Raw genomic sequence first — 26,296 nt, forward strand, 5'->3', positions numbered from 1 at the left:
TGCAGCATTTCGCAGTGTCTCTCCATTTAAATAAAATTCTGCTTTTTTACTCTTCCTGCCAATTTTTTTCCACTCACTTAACATATCTATATCTTTGCAAACTCTTTGTATCCTCCTCACAACTTGCTTTCCTACTTGGTTTTATATCATCAGCAAATTTGGCCACAATACAGTTGGCCTCTTCATACAAGTCATTAATATAGATTGTAAATAGTTGAAGTCCCAGCACTGATCCCTGTGGCACTCCACTAGTACAGTTTGCCAACCTGAAAATGACCCATTATCCCAACTCTCTGTTTTCTGTTAGTTAGCCAGTCCACTATCCATGCTAATATATCAAGCCCCCTGCTCTTAGCACCGTACACTCTTACCTTTTATGTGGAACTATATCGAACGCCTTTTGGAAATCCAAATACACTACATGTACTTGTTCCACTTTATCCACCCTGCTTGTTACATTCTCAAAGAGCCCTAATAAATTTGTCAAACACAGTTTCCATTTCATTATGCCATGTTGACTCTGCCTGGAATGTATTATAATTTCCTAAATGTCCTGCTACTACCTGCTCAATAATGGATTCTAGCATTTTCCCAGTGACAGATATTAGGCTAAGTGGCCTATAGTTTTCTGTTTCCTCACTCGCTCCTTTCTTGAAAAAGAGGTATAACATTTGGGGTTTTCCGGTATGCTGGGACCTTTGCAGAAGCGAAGGAATGTTGGAAGATTGCAACCAGCGCAGCCAACATACCTACTTCTTTTAAGATCCTTGGATGATCATCAGATCCAGGGGATGCGTCAGCCTTTAGTCCCATTAACTTTCCTAGTACTTTTTCTCTAGTGATTGAGCTGCTAACAAAGGCTATATATACAAGGAGGAGACTTCATCATTTATCTCCTAGCAAAGAGAAGCAGGATGAATGCGCACATGGCTTTGCCAAGGTAGCAGGAATCCCAATGGTGTAGGGAGCCACCGGCTACATGCACATGGCTCTGCAGGCCCCATTGGTGTGTGACCTTTATCCAAGCCATCATGTCAGTGAATGCTCGCTATCCAGGCAGCAGCCATGATGTTTCAGCCTGGGATAGTGTGCCATCCTCAGGCCACTATGAAGAACCAGAGGGTGACTTCTGGGAGATGATGGATATCCTCTGTAAAGATGACTGATGCCTCCCTTCCCTAACCCAAACACACAAGGAAAATGGGCATACAACACAAGCCATGAAGCCTCAAGAAATATAATGGAGCAGACCATTGGCATCCTCAAGTAATTGTTCCATCACCTGGACAATGAGGAGGGTCAAACAACAGTCGCCAGAACCTACCTCCATGTTTGTGATATTCTGCTGTATCCTCCACAACCTCACTATTACGAAGATGCAGCCATAGCCACCAGGTATATGGAGGCTCTCTACAGGGAGAAGGTGGAGGGGAGTAGAACTGTTGGAGATATCTGGGAGCCTTCATTCTGGACAGGCTCTCTGTGAGCACCTGCTGAGATTTGGGATCCTAAGGACATTATTCTTTCACCACCATTGCTCCACAATTTCTCACTTTCCAATTTCATCTACAACATCTCATCACTGTCTCACCTTGGTCACATCTTGCAATAAAAGTGACCAACAAAAAAAATCTTTCCAAATAACTTTATCCAACAATATACCCATTAATATATATAAAACTGAATGATTCACCCTGTACATTCTCTTCATGCCTGGTTTATGGGTGTCTTCACTTGCTCCTATAGAGGTACCCCAGTGGCTGTACCATGGATGGTGGAAGGCTGCTGACTTTCAGTGGGGGAGACAGCAGATGACCTTGCAGGATGACCTCAAACAGCGCTGGGTGGGGGGGGGGCCTGGCTTCAGCACCACCTCAGTATGCACAGTAGCAGTGTGGGCTGGCTGGCAGGCTAAGAGGCAACAGCAAGGGCTGTGGTGGAGTGGTGGTTGGAGCACAAATGTCCACTATCCTGGCAGAGGGCAGCATTTTCGCGCTACATGGAGCCACAGCAACTCCCACGGAGTAACCTGCTGGAGCACAGATTGCTGGACAGCTGAGAGAAATCCCCCTTGAACACATGTATCCGGAGCCACATGGCAGCTGTCTGAGCCTTCATAGCATCAGGCTGGGCTTGCATATCAGCAAGCATGGGTTTCATGACCTCCACCTCAACCTCCACCATAGCGTTTAGGCATTAAGTGGCTTCTGCTGTGCTGCAATGGAAGTTGAGACATTGGCCACCAGATGCTACATCACAAATAGGCCCACAAGTGCTGTCATGGAGTTAGTCACCACATCTATGGTGTGAAGGATGGGCTCATAACTCTGAGCAATGGCCCCTGCCATGTTGGAGCTGGACTCCTCCATGCTCTTTAACAGTGACAGGTGGTTGTCTGGCAGGTCTATCAATGCACTCAGCATCTCAGTGTGCATGCTGACCAGCATTCTTCTGTATGCCACCCCACTGAAATCCTCATCTGAATCTCCTGCAGCAGATCTCATCTGTAACCTTGCCCTCTGGAGAATTAGCACATGAACTGTTCCATCCCCTCAACCTGGCTCTAGTCCATGTACCTGGTGACTCATCATGTGCAGATCCCAACTCTACACCACCCTATAAGGTATGTTCAGTGCCAGTATCTGAGCTGGTGACTGGGAGTGCCATTCTCCATCAAAGGTCAGTTGCAACTCTCGCCCTTCCTCATGAGGTTGCACAGGCTGACTAGGCTCTAATTCTTGGATATCCAAAAGCAGAAAATCAGAAGGGGAGTGTGGAAAGCAAGAGATCCATGGTCACACAACCTGCAGCATGTAAACCATGCCAGACAAGATGGGACTCAAGGAAGGCCATTAGCAGGAACATCCTGAATGATCTGGGCAGTGCCAATCCCTGCCTCAGGAGACCCCATGTCACAGTCTCCTCCAGCAGACTTAAGTGGTGCAGGTGTGCTTGTACCCTCACTGGTTCTGCTCTGCTCCCTACAAAAGAGAGGTAAGAATGTCAGTCATTGCATTGCACTGAGTTTAGGTGATGTGCCTGCCATAGCTGAATAGCTGGTGGTCTGTGGAAGCAGTGGAAGTTGGCTGTGAGGTTTGCATCTTTGAGAGGTGTGTGAAGTGGAACATGTGAATGTTAGGCCTGAGTCCTGAGTGCTTGCGACTTCTGCTGGGTGAGTGATGGGGGTGCATTGCTCCATGTCAGAGGTTGGTGCCTGTCTTGGGTAGGAGGTATGATGTCAAGATGCATTCACTGACCCTGACCACCCCTGTAAGGTCATTGAACTTCTTGTGGCACTGCTGCCAAGTTCTTGGGATCAGGCACCAATGAATTGACTTCCCTGGCCACCTCCTCTCATTCCTTCCGAGGGTGTTCATTGATGGCACCCCAGCCCCCCAGAAATACATAGCCTTCCCCTCCTATTGGCTTCCTGGACTAACGTTCAGCACTACATCTGAGACTCTGAGTGCCTTCTCTCTTTCCTGTTGCTCCATTTGGGTTGCTTGTGCTTCCATCCAATTTGTGTAGAGACAGTCAGCTGCAGCTTCCTTACAATCAGTGCAGGTCCCCTTTAAGAGATGTAGGTTATTGTTGAAAAAAAAGACATGTTGTTGAAGTTTTTTGTCTTGCACTCATCAGATTTGTTGTTCCCTTTGAAATTTGGTATTCTTGTGAATCTGTCCTGATGAGTGCAAGACAAAAAGCTTCGACAGCACCTCTTTTTTTACAGGTATACTTAAGTTCTGTACCACCAAGTGACTAAATGTAGGTTAGCTGGAACACATGCTAGTCCATGAAGACAGAAGGTCTCCCTGTTGAGCGTTCAGTCAGCCAGCAGCAGGGGTCACTGCAGTCATGGAAATTTGCAAGCTGCTCAGTTCAACAGTCAAGGAACAGGCAGATTGTGACCCTTTGTTTGAAAATAGGCCCAAGTAAATTTGTATCTAGCATCTCAGATTTCTTTTTTGCCCCACACTCCTTGGGACAACAGGCACCGAAATGATGTGAGAACATTGGCTGTGAAGAGGAGAGAATGGAATGCTTAGCCTGCCTGATGCACCTCTGGATGTGGGAGCTGTAAGTCTAAGTCTTAGACTCCTTGGAATGCCCATTGATTTATTCTTGAAGTCCTCCACTACCTCATCTATATTCTGCTCTTTGCTACCATCATTCCAATGCGCAGGGTCACTACACCACCTGTACATGACAAACACCCAGCTCTACCTCACTACTATTGCTCCTAACCCCTCCACTGCCTCTCTGCTGTCAGACTGTTTGCCTGATATCCCCTCAGACAGATGTAGAAGTCTTCATGCCACTTTATGAAGAAAAGCAGGGAAGTTCTGTACAATATTTATCCCTTAACCAACATCACTAAAGCAGATTTTCTGGCCATTATCTCATTGCTGACTGTAGGATTTTGCTCTGCATAAGTTGACTGCTGCATTTCCGGCATGACAAAAGTGACTTCACTTCAAAAGTACTTGATTGATTGTAAAGTTCTTTGGGATGTCCTGAGATGGTGCGAGGTGTAGAGAAATGGGATTTATTTAAGAAGTGGTCCTGGCCCATTATAGAGCCAGACCATTCTCTAACCTTGCTGTGCATTCCTCTTCTCCAGGCAAATTCTAGGTGATGAAAATACCTGGCACTTACTGCTGGCCTTCTGTGGGCTGCCTGCCCTGATTCAGCTCATCACCCTGCCCTGGTTTCCAGAAAGCCCTAGATATCTACTCTTGGAGAGAGGAGACCAAGCTTTGTGCATAGACGGTAAGTGCAAACGCAGGTCAGTTCCTGATTTGACATATTCTTTTCAAATAAACCAGTAGTTTGTTATTAGAATATTTGCAATGCACTGACCACCATTTGTGTTTGGTTTTATTACCTGTGCTGAAGTTACTTTACAAAGGAGAATGTTTGGTAGCCACCAATCAGATATCACACATTCTACAGCCTGTGCACTGTCAAAATTAATCCCATGAAGTGTTAAATAAGTGTTAAGTGCCACATACTTTACAAGATGTCTTAATGAATAAAGCACAGTTTTTCCTTACTGTGCCCCGTTATTTCAATTACCCAACCAACTCATTATTCAATGCGCAACTGCCTTATCAGGGAGCATGCATTCCAATTCATTGTCTTTGTGGTTTCCTTTTCTCAAAGCTCTTCGCAGACTGTGGGGTCCGGGTGATTTCACCGAGGAGGTTGAAGACATGAATGCAGAAAGGGCTCAGATGCAGGGAGGAAGCAAAATGTACATTATACAACTGTTCAGAGACAAGACGATACGATATCAGTTCTTCACAGCCATGGTTATCAGCGCGGGTATGCAGCTAACTGGCATCAATATTGTAAGTAACAGCTCCATTCTCACACAATTCTGCTCAGTTAGGAATCAGTGACCAGAGAGCTATCAATGTACCTAACACATAGAATGTGTTATGATGATTCAATGTAAAACATTCATTTTATTCAATGTTACACTTAACAAAATTAAAAAGAACTAAAGTAGCACCACGACATTACAGAGGAGGACATTCCAATAGTACATGATCCTGTGCCCATGATTTACCGAATAATGACTTTCTGATTTCAGCATGGGCCTTATCTATAGAAAGGACAGAACAATCGGGGAATGGGCATTTCTCTCCTGCACTGCCGAGTGGCTGGTTTCAGAGTGACACTGGCAGCACTGTGACGGCGCTGGCTCTTTTCTGGTGTTTACAGCTTGACAGCAGTTCCCATAAGCAAAGGAGGACCATGGAATTGATTAAGAAGGGGAAAATAGAGTACAAGAGTAAGCTTGCAGGGAACTTAAAAACTGACTGGAGAAGTTTCTTTAGGTATGTGAAGAGAAAAAGATTGAAGACAAATGTAGGTCCCTTACAGTCAGAAACAGGGGAATTTATAATGGGGAACAAAGAAATGGCTGACCAGCTAAATACATACTTTGTTTCTGTCTTCACAAAGACACTAATAACATACCAGAAATGTTGGAGAACACAGGGTTTAATGAGAGGGAGGAACTGAAAGAAATCAGTATTAGTAGGGAAATGGTGTTTGGGAAATTGATAGCACTGAAAGCCGATAAATCCCCAGGGCCTGATAACCTACATCCCAAAGTACTTAAGGAAGTGGCCCTAGAAATAGTGGATGCATTGGTGGTCATCTTCCAAGATTCTATAGACTCTGGAACACTTCCTAAAGATTGGAGGGTAATGTAACCTAATGTAAGCTAATGTAACCCCACTATTTAAAAAGGGAGGCAGAGAGAAAACAAGGAATTATAGACCAGTCAGCCTGACGTCGGTAGTGGGGAAAATTCTAGAGTCCATTATAAAAGATTTAATAGCTGAGCACGTGAAAAACAGTGGCAGAATCCGACAGAGTCAACAGGGATTTATGAAAGGGAAATCATGCTTGACAAATCTACTGGAATTTTTCGAGGATGTAACCAGTAGATTTGATGAAGGGGAGCCAATGGATGTGGTTTTTGGATTTTCAGAAGGCTTTTGACAAAGTCCCACATAAGAAATTAGCGTGTAAAATTAAAGTGCATGGGATTGGGGGTAGTGTTTTGAGATGGATAGAAAGCTGATTGGTTGACAGGAAACAAAGAGTAGGAATAAACGGGTCTTTTTCCGAATTGCAGGCAATGAATAGTGGGGTACCGCAGGAATCGATGCTGGGACCCCAATTATTCACAATATATATTAATGATTTCGATGAAGGAATTAAATGTAATGTCTCCAAATTTGCAGATGACACAAAGCTGGGTGGGAGGGTGAGCTGTGAGGAGGATGCAGAGATGCTTCAGTGTGATTTGGACAAGCAGAGTGAGTGGGCAAATGCATGGCAGATGCAGTATAATGTGGATAAATGTGAGGTTATCCATTTTGGTAACAAAAACAGGAAGGCAGATTATTATCTGAATGGCTATAAATTGAGAGAGCGGAATATACAACGAGACCCGAGTGTCTTTGTACACCAGTCGCTGAAGGTAAGCATGCAGGTGCAGCAGGCGGTAAAGAAGGCAAATGGTATGTTGACCTTCGTAGCCAGAGGATTCGAGTACAAGAATAGGAATGTCTTGCTGCAAATTGTACAGGGCTTTGGTGAGACCACACCTGGAATATTGTGTGCAGTTTTGGTCTCCTTATCTGAGGAAGGATGTACTTGCTATAGAGGGAGTGCAGCAAAGGTTTACCCAACTGATTCCTGGGATGGCAGGACTGACATATGAGTCAATTAGGATTATATTTGCTGGAGTTCAGAAGAATGAGGGGGGATCTCATAGAAACCTATAAAATTCTAACAGGACAAGACAGGGTAGATGCAGGAAGGATGTTCCCGATGGTGGGGGAGTCCAGAACCAGACCATTTAGGACTGAGATGAGGAGAAATTTCTTCACCCAGAGAGTAGTGAGCCTGTGGAATTCGTTACTACAGGAAGTAGTTGAGATCAAAACATTGTATGTTTTCAAGACGGAGTTAGATATAGCTCTTGGGTCAAAAAGGATCAAAGGATATGGGGAGAAAGTAGGAGCAGGCTATTGAGTTGGATGATAAGCCATGATCATAATGAATGGTGCAGCAGGCTCGAAGGTCCGAATGGCCTACTCCTGCTCCTAGTTTCTATATTTCTATAAGCAGAATGTGAACTGAATTCAGTGCCATGATGTCGATCATTATAGCCCAGGTCTAATAGTGAACCCCAAAGGTGGCAAATCGGTCACTGGGGAATACGCAAGATTCTTACCACGTTCTCAATATATATGCTGGCAGCTGGATCTCCACCCCGAAACTGCCGCTGGAAATATTCCTTCTCCCTCCCCCAGCAGGGAAATTGGCCATCTGGTCCTTCCAATGATGATGGTGCTGGAGACCCTCACCAATTTCCTTTACCAGAAGAGAGGAGACAGTACCTGCTGTGGTTGGCGCAAGATGACCACTAAGGGGAGGAGAGGACCTGATCATGGCCAAATCTCCCTCTCTTCCACACCCCCTGAACCCCCAATATCTGCCTCAACAATGGCCATGGCTCATTCAGAGCTTTCTGTTAAATCTAATAAAACCATTGAGGTCCTTCTGCAATTGCGCCTCTCCTTCCATACACTGCTGCAGTGAGTGCCCGATTGAAGATCTTGCCCAGGAATAAGGTCCTTCCTTTCTGTCGTACTCTACTTCTATAATATGATGCAGCAGGTGGAAGTCTCACCTCAACCCAAGCCCCCTCGTGGAGAAACAACCCTAGAGCGAATGCGAGTCACACTACCTGACCCTACATACATGTCAGGCTCTTTGTTTGACAGAGCCATATTCACTCATTTTCACATGGCAAATAGAATCATAAAGACCAGAATAAGGCCTGTGGATTATCAAGACATTTTCCTTTGTGGTTTAAGCAGGTTCCTGGAAGATGTGTTAAACACCAGCTGTGATTGCATTGGGTGTCAAAGCAACATTGGTGTTTTACCCCATGACAATGGCACAAATCATAAACACTGAATAACAATGAAAACATCATTGACTTGTTGACCATGGGACAAAAGGCCATGTTCATATGGCAGTCCATTCACAGCTGCTGGAGCAGCACTCACTTCCTGACCCATTCACTATTATTTACCACATCAGTCACAAAATAAAACATCGTCCTCTGTGTGACTGACTACAAAATACCCATTCTCCATTGTAATACTAGATTGATACTTCAAGAAGACTACTTTCATTAGTATGGAACTCTGTCTCTATGTATCTGTTGATTCTTTTTGGACCAGGACCAGAAGGAAACATGGATCAGGAGTGAGATGTTTAGTATTCATAAGGTCCATTAAGGATGGTGGAAGTATGCAATGGTCAGGAAATGTGGACATACCCCTGTTGGATGGCAGTTGATTGCAGATACCAGTCCATTAGCAGGGATTAGGTATAATCCTGGGCCAGTTACCCCACTGTCACTGGATGAGAACATCTCTGGGCCTCCAGAGAATTGGATAACTGTCCTCACTACTTGACCCCAGAGAATCAGATCCAGGCTCATGGGTAGCTCACCAAGAAAGTGGTCACCTTTGATCCACCACTAGACCACCAAAACATCAGACACTGAAAGCAGTCACTTTTCACCCATGGGATCTTTAGAGATAATGGGGTAAATTTTCAACTTGCTGCCTGTACTTAAAACATGATATGGATTTTAATAGAAGTGTCAGTTGAGTGGATTAGTAATGGGCAGTCAATTCGCATTGCCAGTTTTACACCTAGGCAGCTAGTCAAAAACCTAATCAATTTGTATATTTTTGTTTAAAGAGAGGATTATAAGCAATTACTAAAACTGAATTTTATTTAAATGGTAAAGTTTCTGAACAAAGTATGTTCATTGGTTTTCCTGTTTTCCAGATCTATTTTTATGCTTCTGATGTTTATCACCAGCTGGAAATTCCCAAGGATAGAATCCCTTTTGTGGGAATTGGATCAAGTGGAATTGAAATGTTAACTTCAGTGATGTGTGTAAGTACAGCTTCACAGTTCACTGAGGAACAAAGACCCTAAAGATACTGTTTATAACCTTGGACTCCTCAAATAGAGGAAACTCCAAATAGCATCATCACTACTGGGAAAGATTTTCTTCCATCATCTCTACCTGAGTACAGTTTGGGAGGAAAGTATCCAAAAGGGGCTCCACCCAAACGCACCTGCACTCTCCTGCATTGTGTAACTCTTTTGAGTCAACCCGAATAAATTACATTAACAAAATCAGGGACAAAGTAAAAAGCAGTCCCGTAAAGGGAAACTCTAAACCTGCATTGTGTAAGTTTCTGAGGGAAACTAGTTAGAGATAGAAAAAACTCTGACCACAATCTTTCAACCCTCCTTAGATATAGGAATGGCCCAGAGATCTGGAGTAGTGCACACCCCCTGTTCATGCAAAAATAGGACCAGGGGCAAACCTGGTAATTACAGGGCAATCAGCCTAATGTCAGTGGTGGAAGAGCTACAAGAGACCATTGTCAAAGACAAAATTAATTGTCACTTAGTATTACAGATCTTGAATATTGTTGAAGAGATATGTTGCTGAAGCTTTTCATCTTATACTCATCAAGACAAACCAAATTTCAAAACAATCACAACAATTTATACTGCAGGAGAAAAGTTGGTGGGTGGGGGCTGATTGGTTGGTAAGGCAACTCTGATTGGCCGAGGCATTGCCATGGAGAAAGCAACGGGGTACTCTCAGCTCCCTAAACTCCCAGGTAATTCAAAAAAGGTGCAAGACTTGAACATATTCCTTTTGTTAGCAGAGAACAGGCCCTTGTGTATGAATATATGTTGTTTTTAACAAGCATAAATGAGCCACGTTATGAGCTCGACTGATTATCATAAATTTGTTAGTGTAGCTGTTAGTGCACTCAAGATTGTTCAACAAATCCTGCCTAATCACAAAATCTAACAGCTGACGTTTTGTTTTGGGCTTTACAAGTACAGTATTTAATCTACCTATTATGAACAACCAAAGCAACATGCTGTTTGATTCAATCAGGCAGTCATTGGGATGTACAACCTATGTTCCTGACATCACACTAGCACTGAAATTCATACACAATGTTGCTCAAATGTGTGGTAGGCAGAACTGTCTTTTTGGACTGATGGGCAGCATCCTGTTAGTGGAAAATACCACGTGTGTAGCCACTGCGTAGTAGCAGCATGAAATGGCTTTCTTAGATATTCAAATTTTCACAATACTTTGCATTTCCAGGGTAATTTGAAGTAGACCAGGCACTTTACCAGTCTGAAAGTGGTGGTCTTTGGCCCATTTTCAAGTTTGCATGATACATATCGAACAATGATCTGATCAGGATAACTTTATGCATGTAGTGTAAATTGTAGCGGTCATTTGAAATTTGGCATTCTTGCATTTGTCCCGATGTGCGCAAGATGAAAGTTGCGACAATATATCTCTTTTCAGCAGTACAAAATTAATTCCCACTTGGAGAAGCAGGGGTTGGTTAAAGGTTAATGATGTCTGATTTACCCAATTGGGTTCTTTGATCAAGTAACGTACAATGAAGGTAGCTATTGTATCTATGGATTTTTAAGAAGAATTTGATAAAGTACCACATAATGGACATATTCACAAAACAGAGTCACATGCTATTAAAGGGATGGTGGTAATTTGAGTATGTAATTGACTCAGAGATAGGAGGCAAAAGATTAGTGGCAAACAGGTCTTTTTCTAAGTAGAGAGAAGTACGCAGTAGGGTCAATGTGAAGGTCATGGCTTTTCTTGTTATATATAAACAACCTTGACTTGGGTATAGGGAGTAAAATTTTAAAGGTTGCAGTTGATTCTAAACTTGATAATGTAGCAAATTGTAATATAATCGCAGACATCAGGAGGGCATAGAGGGATTAGTGAAATAGGCAAACATATGGCAGATGCAATTTAATGCATGTGAATGGTACATTTTTTGGAAAGGCAAGATGAAGAGGCATTCTTACTGAAACAGGACATTTCTGGAGGGGTCACAAATCCTTCAAGGTAACAGGGCAAATTGATAAGGCACTTAAGAAACCGTATGAGATATTTGGCTTTGTCAATTAGGGCATTGAATACCAAAACAAGGAAGTCATGATAAACCCTTACAAATCAATAGGTCCGGCTAGAGTATTGTTTGCAATTCTAGGCACCACACTTTAGGAAGGATGTCAAGGCCTTTGAGAAATTATAGAGGAGGTTTACCAGGAAGATACCAGGGATGAAAGACTTCAGTTATATGGAGTGTTTGGAGAAGTTGGGATTGAGTAAGATGATTTCACAGTTATACCATGTAAAATTTTGTTCTGAAAAGAGAAGTTGTTAACTTAAAAGAGACTCGATGTATCTTGTGTATCAATGCATGATGGATAGGATAAGTCTAGAGCTGGACCATTGGATGTAATGGTTATTAAGTTGACATGTTTGCCGACAGCTGACTTGTCCCATTCACTGTTAGGAGCAGGTTTGATGTTCCTTGAATCAAGGGTATAGGTTGCAGCCTGTTTTCCCCACCACATACATTGGTTCAGCTCTAGACTTACCTCATCTATCTCGCACTGGCATATAAGACATATTGGGAGGCCATGTAGATCTAACAACACCACACCATCCGTCAAGACTGCGGCCTTCACATCAGTGAGATCTAGCTACCCTTAATCAAGAAACACATTATCATCCATTCTGCACAGTTGACCAATCAGGAGCAAGAATGTTAACATGTACTGACATACTTAAAACACAATAGCCTGACCAATCAGCAGTGAGATCCTGCCCATATTCCCATCCCCCACTATACATACATAGCTACCTCTTACACCTGTTCCAGTCATTCCTCCGGACGATGAGCAGATAAAGCTGCCTGAAACAATGAGGCCCATCAGTTCTTCCAAGGAACTCTTTTACAGAGCAAAATTTTACATCTTGAAACTGCAAAGTTGTCTTTCTCAATGTTACTGCTCTCACCATGAAAACCTTCAAACAATTTTTGAAGCAGGAGTTGCTCTTCTTAGAACAGGAAAGATTAAAGGTAGATCTAATAGAGGTATTCACAGTTATGAGGTGTTTTGGTGGAGCAAGTAGGGATAAACTGGTTCCTCTAGTGAGCGGCTCAGGCACCAGAGGTCATGGAATTAAAATAATTGGCAAAAGAACTAGAGGGAAAATTAGGAGAAATTACTGCGCAGAATGTGATTATTATCTGGAGCTCAAAGGTGGTGAAATCAGATTTCATAGGATCTTTCAAAAGGCAACTGGACATGTACTTGAAAAGGACTAATTTGTAAAGCTATGAGGAAAAGCTGGAGCGTGGGTCTAAATTGAACAGCTCCTTCAAAGTCCAGCACAGGCACAATGGTTTAAATTGTTACTTCCTGTGCTATAAGATCCTATGATTCCGTAATGAGAATTGCATGAAATGTTCAGAAATCACACAGCAGGACTGTAGAGCAAACGGTTAACTCTAATAATGGCTACTGAGCATGTGCAAAAGGAGCTATGTCACAGTGATGTCATTCATTGAGAGCAGATGAGTGTGAAGCATGTGTCTTGGCCTGATCTAACTTTGTAAACAGTTAACATATAAATAAATATTTTTGAACAAAAGACCATTACCTCCAGAAAGATCTCTGTTAGAGAAAGAAACCAGTGAATCCTGAGATAAACCCACGATAACAGAAGGACTAGCTAATGGACCTTTGTGCACATTTTAAAGAGAAATTTGAAACAGATAACTTTATTACAGAGCTCGTTTAGAAGCTACATGCTTGAACCTGCTCCACGACTAGAAAGATCTGCCCCCTAAGATTACCCGTGCTTAGGGCTCATTCGTCAGTACAATCACGTGACCCCTAAAGGCATTTGGAATTGCTATACCTACAATCACTACACCCAGCTTCTCTATTCTATCAATTGCTCTGCTTTTCCTAATTAATGATCTAGACTTGGGTGTACAGGGCACAATTTCAAAATTTTCAGCTGACAAAAAATTTGGAAGTATTGTGAACTGTGAGGAGGATAGTGATAGACTTCAAAATGACATAGGCCGGTGGAATGGGTGAACACAATGCAAATGAAATTTAATGCAGGGAAATACGAAGTGAGACATTTTGGTGGGAAGCACATGGAGAGGCAATATAAACTAAAGATGATGCAGAATGAGAGGGACCTGGAGGGTATATGTATATAAATCATTTAAGGTTGAGAATATGGTTGAGAAGGCATAAAGGATCCTAGGCTTTATAAATTGAGGCACAGAGTACAAAAGCAAGGAAGTTGTGTGAACACAGGTTTGGCCTCAACTGGAGAATTGTGTCCAGCATGTAGCTTCTAAACGAGCTCTGTAATAAAGTTATCTGTTTCAAGTAAGAAACCTGCCTGGGACATCAAATTTATTACACTGAGGGTTGTTCTCCTTAGAAAAGAGAAGGCTGAGAGGAGATTTGAAAGAGATGTTCAAAATCATAAGGGGCCTAGACAGAGTAGTTAGAGAGAAACCAATCCTTTTGGCAGAAGGATGGAGAACCAAAGGGCATGAAAGGAGACATGAGAAAACAATTTTTACACCGCAAGTGGTTAGGATCTGGAATGAGGGGGTGGTAGAGGCAGATTCAATCATGGCTTTCAAAAGGGAATTGGATAAACATCTGAAGATCAAAAATTTCAGAGTTAGAGGAAAAGGATGGGACTAGCTGAATTACTCTGGCAGAGAGCCAGAACAGATTCAACAGGTAAAATGACCTCCTTCTGTTCTGTAGCCATTCTATGATTCTATCTAAACAATCCTGGATTGAAGCTTAATCTGTTAAAATAATTCTATTGAACAGGGATTCATTATTGAACGAGTGGGAAGGAAGGTTCTGCTTTGGAGAGGGTACTGCTTCATGGCAGTGTGTTTACTACTACTGATCATTACACTCTCTCTCAAGGTGAGCTCTAGAGATTCTGGTTGTAACATTTGTTCATATGATCACTTACAGGTAAAGATTCCACAGTGGGCATTGGGAGCCTGTATCAGGAAATTACTAACTCTAATGGTGCAAGACTTTGGTCTGGGAGTGTCCATGCCCAGTCTAAAGGGAGTTGTTGCTCAATTTGTACCTCTGAAGTGCCGTAATCCCCATAAAGTTACATTAAATCTTTATAAATAGCCAACTAGACTGCAGCTAGAGTATTGCAACAATTCCGAGCACTAACTACACTTCAGAAAAGACATGATGATCTTAGATAGAGTGCAAAGGAGAATGATTTCAGTGCTGAGGGGTTTAAGTTATCTGTAGAGATTAAAGAAGCTGGGATTGTTCTCATTAGTGCAGAAAATTAAGGGAAGATTTAACAGAGCTGTTCAAAATTATTGGGGATTTGGTAGAATGGATAGGGGGAAACTGTTTCCACTGGCAGGAGGGTCACTAATCAGAGAACACAAATTTAAAATAATTTGTGAAAAAAAAGGGGCAAGTTTAAGGGAAATTTTATTTTTACTCACTGCATTGCAATAATCTGGAATACATTGTCTGAAAGGGTGTTAGAAATTAATTCAATAGCAACTTTCAAAGCGGATTAGGTATATATTTAAAACGTATGCATGAGTTTAGATCTTCCTCTGTTACGCCATTTACCTTTTCTGCAAGGACATTACTGGCATTTTGGGTCAGTTAAAGATTGGCCGAGAATTTCTAAACAGGGTCAGGATCCCTACTTCCAACCCAGATCAGAGAAAATGTTACCTACTTGCCTTCCGAGGACTTTTTGGGCCCATCTCCCGATGGAGGATGCTGCAGAACTCAGGTAGTCCAGCAACCCCTCACCTGGAGCAGCACAGAGAATCCTCATAGAAGCCACACTCCCTTTTTATGGCACTAGCTGCCATATTCTGGTAAACAGAGTCTGAAGGTCCAAAAGCTACTTTGAGAAGCTACGGAGAGAAGGTATGTGTGGCAGCTGGGTGGGTGAGGGGGTAGAGCAGCAGGTGGGTGGGCAAGGGAGTAAGTGCAGCAGGTAGGTGGATGAGGGGATAGAGTGGCAGGTAAGTGGATGAGAGGTTAGAGGGGTGGGTCGGACGATTGGATAGTCGGGGGAGTTGGAGGTTAGTTGAGTTGGAGGGCAGTTGGGTCAGAGGTTAGTCAGGGGTAACTGGGGTGGGAGGGTAATTGGGGGATCAGGCAGGGTGTTGGGGGGATATTGAGTGGTCAGGGGGGTTAGTCGGAGGATCCAGTGTGGAGTTGGGGTTGGTGGGGGGGAGGTGCCGTCAGTAGTATAGTTACCCAGGAGTTATGGCATGAGTTAATCCTTCTAACTTTGCCTGGGTAACTATCCTGGCAAGTGAGTCAGAACCATCTGAAGTCTCCGACTTTAACTAAGAGTTTCAGAGGACATAAGAAATAGAAGCAGGAGTAGGCCATACAGCCCCTTGAGTCAGCTCCACATTCAATAAGATCATGGCTGATCTGATCTGGGCCGCGACTCCATTTTAAATACTATTTTGCTTTTCTATTCTTTCAACCAAAATGATAACCTCCCATTTTCTCACATAATATTCCATCTGCCAAATTTTTGCCCATTCACTTAACCTGCCTATATCCTTTGCAGAATCTGTGTCCTCCTTAGAACTTGCTTTCTCTCCAATCTTTGTATTGTCAGCAAATTTGGCTACAATCCAATCCAAGTCATTAATATAAATTGTAAATAGTTGAGGCTCCAGCACTGATCCCTGTGGCACTGCACTAGTTACAGTTTTCCAACCTGAAAATGATCCATTTATCCTGACTTTTTGTTTTCCATTAGTTAGCCAGCCCTCTATCCATGCTAATATATCACTCCCTTCCCCCACCCCCCAAAAACCATGAGCTCTTATCTTGTGTAGTAGCCTTTTATGTGGTACCTTATCGAATGCCTTTTGGAAATCCAAGCACCATACATTGACTGGGTCCCCTTTATCCACCCTGCTTGTTACATCCTCAAAGAACTCTTATAAATTTGACAAGCACAATTTCCCTTTCATTACACATTAATTCTGCCTGACTCTATTTGGATTCCTAAATGTCCTGCTACTACCTCCTTAATAATGGATCCCAGTATTTTCCCAATGACAAATGTTAGACTAATTGGCCTATAGTTTCCCTCTTTTTGACTCCCTCCTTTATTGAACAAAGGTGTTACATTTGCAGTGTTCCATTCCCCTTGGACCTTTACCAGAATTTGTGAAATTTTGGAAGATTACAACCAATGTATCCATTAACTCTGCAGTCACTTTTTTCTAACTCCAGGATGCAGACCATCAGGTCCAGGCAACTTGTCTCTGTTTAGTTCCATAAGTTTGCCCAGTACTTTTTCTTTATTGATCATGATTATTTTTGCTGATGATACAAAGATAGGAGGGAAAGCAAGTTGTGAGGACACAAAGTCTGCAAAGGGATACAGATAGGATAAGTGCTTATGCTAAAATCTGGAGAACAACCTGAGGAAATGTGAAACTGAGAACAGAGGACAGGAGAAATTTCTTCATGTGGAGAATTCAGAAATTTACCTCTAGGTCTCATTTGGGCTGAAATGATATGGAAACACAATGAATAATAGATTAGGACCATTTGCTCATGTGGAGGGAAAATGTCTAAATGGACTTTCTGAATTGAATAGCTTGTTTCTAAGTCATAACTTCTCTGTATTAGTATTTACTTATTGCTGGTTCTAGTAAGTCAAAGCTTCCCTGCTCCTGAGAGTCATGCCTTCATCTGCTGCTCCATGCAGATGATCACTCAATGCCCTCCCACTGTGTCCTGCGCTGCCTTTGGGGTGGCCCCACCCTCAGCAGTACAAGGCAGGAACCCCGTTCAGCCTCTCTGGTGCTGCAGAGAGCGGTCAATTACTGCTCAAGCAGACAGGTTTAGACATTTTGTTTTCCTGCATAGTGCACATATGTTGCCCCTTGACTACACTGAAGATCTGTGATGGCCTTGTACATTTCACCACCAGTGAAAGCCAGAGGCTAAAACACCAGATTTCCCACTGGGTGACATTACATCTTGCCTGGCGTTGAGATCTGGTTGCTTTAACAGTAACTAAAGTAAATCAGTGACTCTAAATGGCCACAGCAGCTGTAACAGGGAAATAATCTCACAAGAAATTGCGGACAGTTCAACCCTCATGTGATAGGGACGACTTATTGTTTGATTTTGGATCAAGTTAATGGCTCAGTGGTAACTGACTGACAAACTCACAATGTTTGTGACTCTGTATCATTCCCTTCCAGGAACATTTCTCCTGGATTCCATATTGTAGCCTGGTCATCATTTTTGCATACATCCTGACTTTTGGAATAGGACCAGGTAAGTACAAGCTCTGCCAAACAGTTTTAAACCATCACACTTGGCCAAGGTTTGACATAGATAGTACATGTCTTGTCCTTCTTTGAGATGTGGAAAGCTGAGATGTGAAACCCATTTTGTACTTGCACCAACACTTTCTCTCGCACTGAGGACTGCAAGGTAAATGTTATCGTGATTAACAGGAGCAGAGTTTTCTGACATGGTACCTGGGATTATTGAATCACCAGAGCATGGGAGGTAGAAGCGGTTCAAGAAGGCAGCTCATCACCCATCACCTTCGCCAGGGCAATTAAGGATGGGCATTAAATGTTTGCCTTTCCAGTGATGCCTATAACCCATGAATGATTAAAAAAAAAACATAGTTAGCAGTGGAGATATTTGAAAATAATTCAAAGTTAGTGATGAAGCTTTTTTTAAAATTGAAGCAGTTTTGCTTTTACTTTTTCTCCCTTTTATTTTAGCTCTGTTGAAATCTCACCTTTCTCTCTCTTTATTTTGCTTTCTGTACATGATTTAAATCTAAATTATACTTCCTACTTTCTATTTCTTGGTTTTGACTCAACGAGTTTCAGTAAGGACTCTTCAACCTGACTGGTCGAAGGCCTCACTGTTGCTTCTGCTTCTCATACACACCACAGATCCCCTGTAGAGGGTGCTGCACTCAATCAGATGTCCAAAGGCAGTGAACAAAATCTTTTGGAGACAGCAGAGGGGGAATCTCGTCCTCTGGCTGGAGAGTTGGTGACAGCCCTGTGTTGCCTCTTTTCAGGAAGGTCTATCAAATCATGTGACAATCAAGCACTTGACAGGCCAGCAGAGTGGCCTTCCCCTGGGATCAAGGACCATGGGGCAGAAATCCAATCCATTGAGAGCTGATGGCCAATCAGAAGCCAGCAGCTCTATTGAACAGCAACACCACTTGGGAGGCTATGGGTGGAATTGTCCCAGATTTGCATTAAGTGTGGTAACAGTCAGGTAAAACGACGTTTTACCTGTCGGTTGCAATGGCGGCTTTTCACACAGTATCGTCCCAAACCCACCACATTAATTATGCATTCCCAAGAAACATGCTGGCTCTCTTTCACCCACCATGCTGTCACCTCGCCGCTTCATCACGCCGGGCACCATATTTAAAGTCCAGCTATGTGCACACTTCTCAGTGCTTCCACCCCATCACTACTACAGGGAAGATGTCCTCATAAGGCAAAAAGACTGCAGCCCCAGATTTAATGATGCATCACTGGAACGGCTTTTGGGTGCCAGGGGAGCCTGCCACAATGTCCTCTGCCCCTGCTCTGGCCGCAGGAAGGACAGCAATGTGACCAACCAGGCTTGGGAGGTGTGGCAGCGGTGGTCAGAGCCAATGCTCTTCAAAAGAGCACAGCCACCCAGCGCTGCAAGAGGATGAATGATCTCCTCCATTCAGCCTGGGTAAGTCACTCTTCATATCACTCTCAACTCACACACTCACAAGCCCATCACACATTGACAGGGCCCTCACTGCCAGTTATTCACCATTCACCCACACCTTCATTGTCCTCATCCCATCCATGGGACCACTCACCACTCACACTTGCCAGGTATAGTTATCATCTGGCCTGGCAGGCATCCTGCTTACACACTCTCCAACTCTATTCATGCAGAACAAGCTGGCACACAACAAGAGGGAGAGGGTGCAGACCGGTAGAGGAATGCCTGAAATTAAGGTCCTCACGGACTTTGAAAACAGAGCCATTCAGCCGGCCAGTGACGACCTGGACCGGTCCTGTGTTGATGGTGAGGTCAGTGCTGCTCTACTAAGTGAGGATCCAGCAGTGCAACATCCATCAGACAACCATGCTGTGAGTGATGTGTCCTCTTACACAGGCCATTACCGCGCACTAATTATCTCCCCTTGCTTCCACAGGCACATCTGGGAAACAGCTGACAGAGTCCATGACTTAGGGCTTCAAGTCAAGCCCCAGAGAAACCTCTGTAGAGGAATCCAGAATTGCCCTCCTTGAAATCATGTCACATCACTCACCCACACCCTCCACCAGCGCAGAGACACACAATTCAGTGGGACCTAGATTTAGAGTAACCTTGGGATCACAATCTGGTGAGCACGTCGCACCGTCTGATCCACAGCAGGTAGGGGCAGAGACTTTCCAGGTGTCCGGCCCTCAGAGGACTACTGGAGGCCAGAAACCTGCTGAGTCCAAGTCAGATGATGAGCCTCTGGACTGGAAGCTGCAAAGGCAAGCTCGGGAACATCAGGAAGGGATGTCCACTGCACTCCTCAGAAGGAGTTTGTCCACCTTCACTCTGAAGTGATAGTGCTGGCATTGCAACGCACCGAGGTCAACCCTGGTAGGATGGCAGCTGCCATGGAGACCTTGGTCCAGGACATTGGTCCTGCACTGCTGCGCATTCTCAACTCCATCACTGATGCCATAGTTGGTCTCCAACAGTGTGTACATGAGAGGGATGCAGGGCAGCTCGATCTCACTCCAGTTTCCCCTTCTCCTCAAAGAGTCAGCCAAGAGCCCTTGAGCACCCATAAGGAGAAGGATCAGCAGGTATACCACTTAGGGCCATCCATCCAGGTGACTCTGGGAGAATCCGGCCCAGCTGAATCGCCTCTTCCTGTGACCTCAGCAGGTCCAGCTCCACAGGCTAAGGAGGGTGCCATTGTCCCACAGCAGGACCCTGAAAGCAGGCCAGGACCCTCCAGTTCTCGGCCCTCCAGAGGACCCTCGCCAAGGTCATCAAAGACAGGGTGTCACAGTCAGCAGGCTGCCTCCACCTCCACTGTGGATGTCCGGGGAGCACCAAAGTAGTGGCAGGATTGGGAAAGTTCAGGAGAATTAGTTGCACAGCCTGGGCACAGGTGTTAATCACTGGTGCATACTGTTCACTATTGTCAATAAACTCTTAAGAATGTCTCCCTGCCTATGGCTCCTTGTTCTGATGAGCAGTGTTTGTGTCACTCAGATGTGAAATCTTTCTGCACAAAATAAAGGCAGGTGTCTCTGTCCAGGGCCTCTTCCCTGTGCTTTATGCAGCCTTCAGAACAAAGTGATGGTCCAGCCTCACATTCAGTGGACACATTACTGATGCCTGCACCTTGATAATCTTTTAAATGAAAACCAAATCAACAAAATTGGGATAAATCAGGCACAGCCCCTAATTCAGGTCAGCTGTAAAACCAAGCACAAAAATGTAAAGGAACCTTACAAACTTTAAATCAAAATGTGATTAAAGGGGTCAACAAAACACCCCAGTCCCCGCGGTGCCCACCGAGCACGGAAGGCCTCGAGAGTGCCAGCAGACACCGTGTGCTCCCTCTCCAGGGACATTCGGCAGCGAACGTAGCTGCGGAAGAGGGACAAACAATCGGGTGGGACTCCCCCGTCGATCGCCTGCTGCCTGGACCTGCTAATGGCCAACTTGGCCAGGCCCAGGAGCAGGTTCATGAGGAGGTCCTCCTCCTTCCCGACCCCCTTCCGCACCGGCTGCCCATAGATCAGGAGCGTGGGGCTGAAGTGCAAACAAAACATCAATAAAAGGTTTTTCAAATAACTAAAAAGGGAGTGCAGCCTACAACACCCTATGTATACATGGTCCACAGACTCCACAAGACCGCAAAAAGGGCATGTGTGCTGAGAGTCCATGAACCTATGCATCCTCTTATTATAGGGGACTGCTGCATGCAACACCCTCCAACCCAGATCCCCGATAGAAAGGGGGAGGACACCTCCGTAGAGGGCCTCCCATCGGGGGCCTCCGCCGCTGGACGGCAACAAGGCACACCAGGGTGTGTCCGGTCGACGGACAAGGGCGAGAAAATGGAAGGTGTGCAGCAGCAGTCCATACAAAAAGCCCCTCTTTGCCATGCCAAAAGGCACGGAGGGCACGTCCCCGAGGCGGCTCATATTGCGGGGCACCAGCACCCGAGGGAGGGTTCGGGGCTTAGGGCCAATGTGGAATTCTGTCCGAACAGGGGAACGTTCAGACGGAAGACCACCGCGCACCTGGGCCACTAAAATTGGGCGGTTTCTGTAAGGAGCTTGGTACCCCCAGGTTCCTACCCGAGCGGGTACTCACACTTTCACAACCCCCGACCCGAAACACTCACAATCAGCAAACAGTACACATGGACACTTGTATTCACAAATCCAATCACATTTCATCCAACCCATTTACAAATGCAACTCACGGACAAATCCAACACAGTCACAGACACGCATTAACATTTTCACAATTTTAGTGTAACTCTTTCGACTACAAAGCCATTTCTATCTGTTTCAGATGAAGTTACATTGTTTCATAGTTTGCCATTGTGAGATTTGAACTCTTGATCTTGGGATTACAAACCCAGTACCATAACCACTTGGCTATTTAGGCCAAGCCCCTAAATGCTTTATAACTCTTTTGAGTACAAATATGTTTTTCCTTTTTCCATCTGTTTCAGATGAAGTTACATTGTTTCATAGTTTCCATTGTGAGATTTGAACTCTTGATCTTGGGGTTACAAGCCCAGTACCATAACCACTTGGCTATGTAACTCTTTCGAATACAAACCCATTTCCATCGGTTCCTATTCAGATGAAGTTACATTGTTTCATAGTTTGCCATTGTGAGATTTGAACTCTTGATAATCTTTTAAATCTTTTAAATTTTGAACTCTTGATCGTGGGGTTACAAACCCAGTACCATAACCACTTGGTTATGTAACTCTTTCGAGTTAAAACTAATAAAACCAAATCAACAAAATTGGGATAAATCAGGCACAGCCCCTAATTCAGGTCAGCTGTAAAACCAAGAACAAAGTTTAAAGGAAACTTACAAACTTTAAATCAAAATGTGGTTAAAGGGGTCAACAAAACACCCCAGTCCCCGCGGTGCCCACCGAGCACGGAAGGCCTCGAGAGTGCCAGCAGACACCGCGTGCTCCCTCTCCAGGGACATCCGGCAGCGAACGTAGCTGCGGAAGAGGGATAAACAATCGGGCGGGACTCCCCCGTCGATCGCCCGCTGCCCGGACCTGTTAATAGCCAACTTGGCCAGGCCCAGGAGCAGGTTCACAAGGAGGTCCTCCTCCTTCCCGACCCCCTTCCGCACCGGGTGTCCATAGATCAGGAGCGTGGGGCTGAAGTGCAAACAAAACATCAATAAAAGGTTTTTCAAATAACTAAAAAGGGAGTGCAGCCTACCACACCCTATATATGCATGGTCCACGGACTCCACAAGACCGCAAAAAGGGCATGTGTCCTGAGAGTCCGAAGGGGTCAGGTGAAGGTGGACAAAGAATCTAAATTTTCATGGCTATGTCTGCATGATATGACCCTGATCACAGAGCACAAGCGAGCTGCTCTCAGCAGACAGGACTCAGAGGCTATGTGAAGATCTATGGAGTGTCCTCATTGCATGTCATCACATCCTCCTGCAATCAAACAACTATTAGTGCCTCCACTGCGTCTCCATGACAGGAGCATTATCACAGGAGCATCAACCACTTCCCGCAGCCCGTCCGAGTGCGGACAGTGAGGCCAGGCAGAATAATAAACAAGGAATGTTTGTATGTGTGCTGCCCTTAGCCAAATGGGAGTCAAAGGTTCATAGATGCAATGTGAGGATCTATGGTGTTTCCTCACTGCATGTCATCATTTTCTACAAATCTGGCAGCTATGAGGGCCTCCCGAGCATGCCTGCCTTGTCTGGCCAGTGTGAGGGCCTCATTGCTGTCATTGTCACGTTCGAGAACCTCCTCACCCTCATCCCCATCAGCATCCTCCTCATCAGAGACCTCCAACTCCTCCATCTCCTCCTCAGCTAGCTCCTCGCCCCGTTGCAGCACCAGGTTGTGAAGGGTGCAGCAGGTGATGACCATGTGTGGTACCCTCTGCGGTCTGTATTGCAGGGCACCACCAGACCATTCCAGACACCAGAACCTCATTTTCAGCATCCCGATGGTTTGCTCCACCAAGTTGCGAGCTGCAGCATGAGCCTCATTATACTGTCGCTCTGCTGCAGTCTGTGGCCACCGCACGAGTGTCATCAGCCACGTCCTCTGCGGTAGCCCTTGGCCCAAGGAGCCATCCCTGCAGCTTCTGTGGATCATGGAAGAGATTAGGGATCTATGACCGACTGAGAATGTTAGAGTCATGGACATTCCCTGGAAACCATGCACAGACCTGTAGGATGCGTTTGTGGTGGCCGCACACCAGCTGAATATTCAGCAAATAGAAGCCCTTGTGGTTGATGTAGTTGACTGTGTGTAGCGATGGAGATCTGAGCACCACATGAGTGCAGTTGATGGCACCCTGCACCTGTGGGAAACCTGAGATCTGGGCAAATCCAATCCTGGCTCTACTGGTCCTGGGAAAAATGCACAAAGTTGTGTGCCCTCATGAAGATGGCACCCATGAACTCATGGATGCGTTTGTGGGTGGAGGCTTGTGAAACCGACAGACGTCACCTGTGGAGCCCTGAAAGGAGCCATTGGTGTAGAAATTGAGCGGTCACTTTCATGGCCACTGGCAGTGGACGCCCTCCATGTCTCCGTGGTGCCAAACCTACAGCAACTGGCAGATATGACTGACCAGTTCCCATTCATGTGGGAACAACTCTGGTTCTCGGTCAACTGCAAGAATGAAAGGAGCATCTATAGACCTTGGGTCTAGCTAGGTGCTGACCAGTGCCGGCTTGCTGTGGCTCTTCAGCAGCGTGCGTGGGAGTCCCAGCCGCCCCTTCTTCCAGAGGGTACTGCTCCTCCCTCTGCACCGCCAGGCGCCTCTGTCGCTCTCTTCTCTGGCATCTTCACTTTCGCCACGAGGCAAACAGCTAGGCCACCAGGGTCCATGATCATGAAGTACCCCTCCTGCAGGATGAGAGAGATGTGTGGGTTAGCATGGGTTTACTAAGAACCTGTCTTGGTTAAGTCTGAAGGCCCCTTAATGGATCCCAGAGAGTGATGGCCACCCCTTGGATGGTCAGAGTTTGGTGCACTGCATGGCTGCCCGAAACCCCAACCACTCCCATCTGACTCCACCTGACCAATTGGCAGCAGCTTTGCCCATTGGACTGCATGCTGTGCTCTCAGCTCAGGCACAGGCATTCTCCTAACCCGCGCTGCAAGGCTGCACTGTTAGCTTGAACCATGGGGGAGACTGGTCCAGACTGGGATGATGACAATGCAAGGGGCTGTGAGCGCTTCACCAGTGACTGCTCCATGGCCAGCTTTAGCAAGGAGATTGTACAATGTGCCCAGACTGTTCTGCAGTCCACTAAAACGCTCATTACTTTGTAGTCTATGCCCAAGGGGTGTAAAGCTCTGGAGCACTTGGTGGCACCTTTGATGCCCCTGAGTTGCTTGAGTGGGCAGATAAGCTAGAGGCCCGACTCCAACCATGTCAATGTGGCTGTGCCTGAACTGTCTCAGCTGCAGAGGAATAGTCACTTTATAAAGGGTTTCCCTAATGCGTGGTCGCTTCCCTTGCCCACTCACCCCCTTACCGCCCCACACATGCTTGTGCGCTACCTTCAACCACAGGGCAGCCCTTGCCATCCCTCCCCCCCACCCCACCAAACCCACCCCAACCTTGAAGTCCAACAGGCGACTTGGACGAGCGTTTTGCAATGTTACTGTGTACTCCCATCTGAGTTCCCCTGAAACGCAGCTCGCCTGTTGTGAAACACACCAACATGGCTGGACAATTCCGGTGGGCTGGCCTTATAATGAAATGCTGATGTATTACAATGAGGATCCCGACATCCGATGGTGGGAAACGTGGCCTGCTATTGGCGAGCAGAGCGGATGATCACAAACTGGTTTCACAATGTTGTGAAACCAATTTTTGGCCTTCTTGCCATGTTGTCTGCTCACGCCACCAAACACGCCCGACACCAGCGGGCATGGAAAATCCCCATCTATAAATTTTCTTTTGGTCTTTTAAATCTTTGTTTAAATTGTTTTACTAGTTGTGTCTTGCACCTGGGCTCATGTCCATTTGTTTTTCTGATGATGACACCAGGAGTCATGCTTCACTTTTCAGTTCTGGTTGCATTCAGATAATTTTTATTCAACAATTCACTTCGTCTTGGCATTATATTCTAACTTTTCCTCATGAGGGTACAATAGCTGAAGCTATTCAGAAAGTGGTGAGAGCCAGCTTATTGCACCCTCACTGCAACTGAGTATTCATCATTCTTTATTCCATGAAAACATTCACTCCAAAACCTTGGACAAATGATTAAACATTTTTGTCTACGATAGGGCCGTTCACTGAAAACGGGACAGCTTCTATTGATACAGAATCAGATTTGGGTACCTGAGAGACGAGCCAACGCTTTGAGTTCAAACACAAGCGTTTTTTAGTCATGTTTCCACGACCTGAATTTTATGTTCTGAGGTCAGGCGCGCACCTGATACTGAGGTCGGCGATACTGAGGTCGGCGATAT

The 26,296-nt window shown here is 45.1% G+C and overlaps 1 protein-coding gene across 1 annotated transcript in view; it reads left to right on the top strand.

The window, feature by feature from the left end:
• Window positions 1-26,296, top strand: part of LOC121286043 (solute carrier family 2, facilitated glucose transporter member 11-like) — a 55,161-nt gene that overhangs the window by 20,145 nt on the left and 8,720 nt on the right. The window contains exons 7-11 of the mRNA XM_041203060.1: window positions 4,622-4,770; window positions 5,164-5,351; window positions 9,397-9,507; window positions 14,356-14,457; window positions 17,778-17,853. Coding sequence (XP_041058994.1) covers window positions 4,622-4,770; window positions 5,164-5,351; window positions 9,397-9,507; window positions 14,356-14,457; window positions 17,778-17,853 — 626 coding nt within the window. The remainder of the gene's footprint in view (window positions 1-4,621; window positions 4,771-5,163; window positions 5,352-9,396; window positions 9,508-14,355; window positions 14,458-17,777; window positions 17,854-26,296) is intronic.

This window comes from Carcharodon carcharias, chromosome 13 (assembly GCF_017639515.1).
Source record: "Carcharodon carcharias isolate sCarCar2 chromosome 13, sCarCar2.pri, whole genome shotgun sequence".
NCBI classification, from domain to species: domain Eukaryota; kingdom Metazoa; phylum Chordata; class Chondrichthyes; order Lamniformes; family Lamnidae; genus Carcharodon; species Carcharodon carcharias.